Source organism: Panulirus ornatus, chromosome 4 (assembly GCF_036320965.1).
Source record: "Panulirus ornatus isolate Po-2019 chromosome 4, ASM3632096v1, whole genome shotgun sequence".
NCBI classification, from domain to species: domain Eukaryota; kingdom Metazoa; phylum Arthropoda; class Malacostraca; order Decapoda; family Palinuridae; genus Panulirus; species Panulirus ornatus.
In genome coordinates, this window is record NC_092227.1 from 60,149,415 (window position 1) to 60,156,118 (window position 6,704).

Below are 6,704 nucleotides of genomic sequence, written 5' to 3' on the forward strand. Positions count from 1 at the left end.
GCCTTTGTTCTCTTTTCCTAGCGCTATCTAACGCAAATGCGGGGGGGAGGGGGTTGTCATTTCATGTGTGGCGGGGTGCCGACGAGAATGAATAAGGGCACACATTATGTATTATGTACATATGTAAATATGTGTATGTCTGTGTGTAAATATATGTATACATTGAGATGTATAGGTATGTATATGTGTGTGTGTGGACGTGTATGTATATACATGTGTATGTGGGTGGGTTGGGCCATTCTTTCGTGTGTTTCCTTGCGCTACCTAGCTAACGCGGGAGACAGCGACAAAGTATAATAAAATAGACAAATAAATAAATAAATGAATATATATATATATATATATATATATATATATATATATATATATATATATATATATATATATATATATATATTTCAATTGCCTTGATCCGAACATTCAGTTGGCCGTGTTGTCTCAGCCAAGTGGCATGAATTCCCAGCGGTTGTAGTGCCTCCGACGACCTACGACTCGTGAACGGGAGATCTCAGGTTAGGTACGAGGTTAACGTTGTGGTGAGGAGTGATGGCAGAGTCGGGAGGACCAGTGTGTGTGTGTGTACATACTCATATCTGAGTATATCAAGCTCAAAAATATCCTTTATAAAAAAAGAAAAACATAGAAAAAGGAAAGCTTCACTTTCTAAGGTTCCAACCTGCAAAAACTCCCTACATATATTAAGTTATGAGGATAAGCTTCCCAATAACCTTTATCAAACAAAAAGGAGAAAAGTCTGACCTTATGATGGTTAGGTCAGCACAAAGCTGAAGGTGAAGTTGTCATACTGGATAAGCTTCGACGTTAAGCTTTTTGTCTGGGAAATTTATGAACGAGAAACAAAACTTCCTCTCTCTTCATGCTTTCACATATCCACTCCATGAATGATGACCACACTCGGATATTCATCCCATGGCCGTGAAGACACTCGGATATTCAGTCCGTGACTCGAAGTCACTCAGGTATTCATCACTTAGATATTCACTTGAAAAAATAGAAGGTCAACTATCTCGTGGTGACGCCAAAAAATGTTAATTGCAAATAGGCAACTATGGGAATGAACGGGAACTGGCAAGGTATTTATAGAGGTGGGCGAGGGAGACCTGACCAGTCTGCTGCCCCTCACCCTCAGAGGCTACCGAGCACCACATATTCTCCATCTTATGATGATGAATCGTCAGGTAAGAGAAACAAAGTCTTCAAAAGTGTTGCAACAGCACATGTGAGCATGGAACACTTGAACTCAAGTGTGAGCTTACTTTGTTTTTCTTTCTGACCAAACACAACAGCAGCATGTGTGATATGTCACTCTGACCACTATTCTTGGTAAGTGACTTGCAGTCATGTCTTAGCATGGTACGCAAATGCAGGCCGGTCGTTCACGTATTAACGTATCTTGTATGGTCATGAGATCAAAGGAGACGCAAGGCATAATGTTATCTTGGTAGTACAGGTCTACTCTGTAAAAGTAACAGTGTTAATTGTACTGCAGTTAACCAAAGAATACCAAAAGTACTATTTCAATCCTTTGCACATAATTGCTCTCAGGGAACTTGCAGGGGAATGAGGCGTTCAGATATACTGCTCGCCCAAATGCGGCTGACTTGTGTCAGTTTCATGATTTAGAAAGTGCAAACCCTACATAGCAATAACCAAACACACTAACACCAGCTCCTAAAATAGCTAACGAGTATTTTTGTGAACTGTGGAAATTCTTAAACTCATGAGACCACCTCATGAATCAGTACCATCCTTGTACTTTTACCAAGGTACAACTCTACATAAGGTAGTGAGTGTTGTATAAATGAACAACAAGTCTTTGGAATGGGATTCGTTAATGTGGAATGTATTTTTTCTTGAACTGATTTCCAATGCTAATAAGTCAAGTTGGTAGGAACGGCAAATTCAAAGTCTGTAATACACCGTCGCTCTGCATACTACACATGTAAGCGGAGCTCCCCAAACATGTCTATCCCATTTCCACTCTCCTAGCTTCATTTTGTCTCACACTATCACTTTTCTCTCAATCTCTCTTGGTATCTCCACACACAGGCGAATTTTCTATATCGATTTCCTTTCACAGCTCATTTACTTTCACAACTTATTTCACAAACATATTTTCTCTTCAAACCCTCCACCAACTTTTAAATTCGCCTCCATCAAAAAAGGTGATAACTGAATACTCCACCAAACACACACTCTGCACGTTCACGTCCAACAACATATCCAACAAAATTCATTCATTCCTGCTGACCCCATCAAACACTTACCCTTTTCCTTAAAGTATTTACTCCAAATAAGAACATTTATAACTTGGTTATGGGCATTTTCTCTTTTACCAAAATGTAATAACTCAGAGTATCAATTCTTGTACATATTACATACAATCCCACTTCTGTGGGGAACTATTGGTGCCGGATACAGTCCGTGAGTAAATGCTGAATATAAGTTTACATGAAACTGATCACTTCCTATTTTTTTGTATCCTAGTATTTTACAAATGAACGGGACAGTACTTTAACAAATGCTATACATCTAAACCGTCAATTCTTTTTCACTTCACATTAACTAATGAATCATATCATTACAGATTTTGGTTATCGCCTTGGGCATAGCGGGGCTGGCGCTTGCCAGTCCACTACCAGGTTCATCCAAACGACCAGACCCACAGAAATATGTACCACCATCAGTAAAACCACAGCAGATATATATACCACCCACAGGTCGGAGGCCAGATGACACCAAAGTAAAGCCACAGACAAATATACTAACTTCAGGTCAAAGGGCAGATAACGCCGGGACAGCAGCCTTCAGGAGTACTTCTTCATCAGAAGAAAAACCAGACTACAGTAGAAGGCAGAGGAACGAGCCAAGGGTGCCTGTTGCTGCTGTAGTTGCTAAAGCTATTGCAAGATCCCTACCAAACTTGGGTAAAGCTCTGGTCGACAACAAGACCTCGGGGCTGGAGAAGATGAACGCCATCACCCTGTCCTTACTCCCTATGACCCGCCAGATCATCAACGTCAGGGGCAAAGCGTCGAAAAACTACAACGCCAGGTACTACCTGCAGCAGCAGGAAGCGGCGGAAGTATTTGTGCCAGGGCTTTTGAAGCTTGTGTCTGACATGGTGTTGTCGATTCCACCTCCTACGACACAACCTCCCTTCCAGATTCCCAACTTTAATATCCCGTACAATGAAACCGGCTACACTCCAGAAGTCGTCATCCCTGAAGTTACCATTCCGGCCAACAGATTTGCCCCAGAGATTAAGATTCCCGCAGTCAGGATCTAGTGACGGAACTCCTCTTCTGATACAAACATTGTTACCTACATTGACAGACTACTAGAATATAACTAAATAGTAAAATGAACTAAAATATTAAGTAATTAAACTGTGAAGCCCTTCTCGTCTTTGTTATTTCCCCATTATCACACACATAAGTTGGTTAATATCAATATTATACGAATGCAATGCCAAACCATCTGCCAGCATATAAAGAAATTACTCATAAAAACACATTAACTGATGTAATCAGTGTCAACCGGCTGATGGCCAAGATCCACCATAGTATGGCAGTCTTCCAGTCAACACAGTTTCTTAACAAGAGAATCATTACAAATTTGTTCTTAGGGATACAAGCAGTACAGAACGCGACAGTACCATCCCAACACCACAACCACCCAAGCAATATCAGTCAGAACTATTATCAAGCAAACTTTTGCGTGGGGTAAATATCAAAGACGAGCCCACGTTAGATTTGTGGATTATCTAGAACAGTATGTTTCATAATGGTACTTGGATGAACTAGCAGGTGTAAAGGGATGTGTCATTTGAGAATAAAAAATTTAGGTAGATCTACATTCATATAAGGAGATTTTTGATAAAAGGAGAGAACATGGATCATCCATCTTTCCTTACATACACACACACACACACACACACACATATATATATATATATATATATATATATATATATATATATATATATATATATATATATATATATATATATATATATATACATATATGGATCTGGAGAAGGCATATGATAGAGTTGATAGAGATGCTCTGTGGAAGGTACTAAGAGTATATGGTGTGGGAGGCAAGTTGTTAGAAGCAGTGAAAAGTTTTTATCGAGGATGTAAGGCATGTGTACGTGTAGGAAGAGAGGAAAGTGATTGGTTCTCAGTGAATGTAGGTTTGCAGCAGGGGTGTGTGATGTCTCCATGGTTGTTTAATCTGTTTATGGATGGGGTTGTTAGGGAGGTGAATGCAAGAGTTTTGGAAAGAGCGGCAAGTATGAAGTCTGTTGGGGATGAGAGAGCTTGGGAAGTGAGTCAGTTGTTGTTTGCTGATGATACAGCTCTGGTGGCTGATTCATGTGAGAAACTGCAGAATCTGGAGACTGAGTTTGGTAAAGTGGGTGAAAGAAGAAAGTTAAGAGTAAATGTGAATAAGAGCAAGGTTATTAGGTACAGTAGGGTTGAGGGTCAAGTCAATTGAGAGGTAAGTTTGAATGGAGAAAAACTGGGAGAAGTAAAGTGTTTTAGATATCTCGGAGTGTATCTGGCAGTGGATGGAACCATGGAAGCGGAAGTGAATCATAGGGTGGGGGAAGGGGCGAAAGTCCTGGGAGCCTTGAAGAATGTGTGGAAGTCGAGAACATTATATCCGAAAGCAAAAATGGCTATGTTTGAGGGAATAGTGGTTCCAACAATGTTGTATGGTTGCGAGGCGTGGGCTATGGATAGAGTTGTGCACAGGAGGGTGGATGTGCTGGAAATGAGATGTTTGAGGACAATATGTGGTGTGAGGTGGTTTGATCGAGTAAGTCATGTAAGGGTAAGAGTGATGTGTGGAAATAAAAAGAGCGTGGTTGAGAGAGCAGAAGAGGGTGTTTTGAAATGGTTTGGGCACATGGAGAGAATGAGTGAGGAAAGATTGACCAAGAGGATATATGTGTCGGAGGTGGAGGGAACGAGGAGAAGTGGGAGACCAAATTGGAGGTGGAAAGATGGAGTGAAAAAGATTTTGAGTGATCGGGGCCTGAACATGCAGGAGGGTGAAAGGTGGGCAAGGAATAGAGTGAATTGGATCGATGTGGTATACCGGGGTCGACGTGCTGTCAATGGATTGAACCAGGGCATGTGAAGCGTCTAGGGTAAACCATGGAAAGTTCTGAGGGGCCTGGATGTGGAAACGGAGCTGTGGTTTCGGGCATTATTGCATGACAGCTAGAGACTGAGTGTGAACGAATGGGGCCTTTGTTGTCTTTTCCTAGCGATACCTCGCATACATGTGGGGGGAGGGGAATGTTATTCCATGTGTGGCGAGGTGGCGATGGGAATGAATAAAGGCAGAGTGTGAATTGTGTGCATGTGTATATATGTATGTGTCTGTGTGTGTACATATATGTGTACATTGAGATGTATGGGTATGTACATTTGCGTGTGTGGACGTGTATGTATATTTACGCGTGTGGATGTGCATGTATATACATGTGTATGAGGGTGGGTTGGGCCATTTCTTTCGTCTGTTTCCTTGCGCTACCTCGCAAACGCGGGAGACAGCGACAAAGCAAAATAATAAAAAATAATAACTATATATATATATATATATATATATATATATATATATATATATATATATATATATATATATATATATAATACACACACACACACACACACACACACACACACACACACACACACACAAATACTTAACAGAACGGCATATGTGTACTTTGCATTTCTCAGACGACTGAGAAGTAAATTAATTTCAAGATTTAAGCTCAGACCATTTTTTCTTCCAAATTTAGATAAGAGCTTTGATTAACTGCCTCCTGACATAATGAAAACTATGCATCTCTGGGTAATAAGTTACATTTCGTCTTCCTCATCAACCGTCACACTTGGCAAATCACCAATTAGAACAAAGGTGCTTTAAGTCGTAAACACCTAATGATTCAACCACTCAAAAGCGACACGTCATGCGGGGCTATAATCTACAACTGGTGATTCCTGGATGTTTACGATGGAAGACGTCAGTGTTGATACAGATCAGCCTTGGAGATGATATTAAGCGCATCATCTAACACGATGTCGTCACAGAACATCGGCATCATAAAGATATCTTACTGGATGTAGGCAGCCATTTGGTTTGCAAAAACACACACAACTGACATCACCGAACTCGGAGGTCATAACAGATACTGGTTAACTAATCGTACAAATGCTTAGGACGAAGGTGAACTGCATACTTTCACACTTTAGATAAACTTATGAGGGAGGCACAGCAAGATAGCCACGGTGGCAGATATACAGGGATGTTTACAGATTCAGTGGCGTTATATTCTTATACAATAGGAGTTTGGCTGAACATCAATCGATCAATAGTTCCAATAATACAGTAGCTGACCCACTACACAGGAAGTTGGGCTATTCACTTACGTAGCTGACGGTCATGGTGTGTTTATGATCCCCACAATGGTAGGTAGAGCGCTGTTCTTGTATCTGTCCGTACGTACGACGTCTGAGCGACGCATGTCGACTGAGGTGAGGAACGTCGGTTCGGGGTGGAAGTGGGGCGTCGTAAGGGGGTCCCTACGACGAAGGGCGTCAACAGTTTATTGCCAAACTGCCGGTGTGAGCTGCCGGTGTTGGTGGGAGAGGATGGGCAGA

The 6,704-nt window shown here is 41.2% G+C and overlaps 2 protein-coding genes across 8 annotated transcripts in view; one reads left to right on the top strand and one right to left on the bottom strand.

Annotated features, from left to right (window-relative positions):
• The window catches only part of LOC139766508 (uncharacterized), a 1,237,960-nt gene that overhangs the window by 533,000 nt on the left and 698,256 nt on the right, over nt 1-6,704 (bottom strand). The window lies entirely within an intron of this gene.
• On the top strand, nt 1,133-3,319 carry LOC139764533 (uncharacterized). Its single transcript, XM_071691250.1, has 2 exons — nt 1,133-1,199; nt 2,609-3,319. The coding sequence occupies exons 1-2, from the start codon at nt 1,182-1,184 to the stop codon at nt 3,308-3,310; spliced, it is 720 nt and encodes a 239-aa protein (XP_071547351.1). The 5' UTR covers nt 1,133-1,181; the 3' UTR covers nt 3,311-3,319.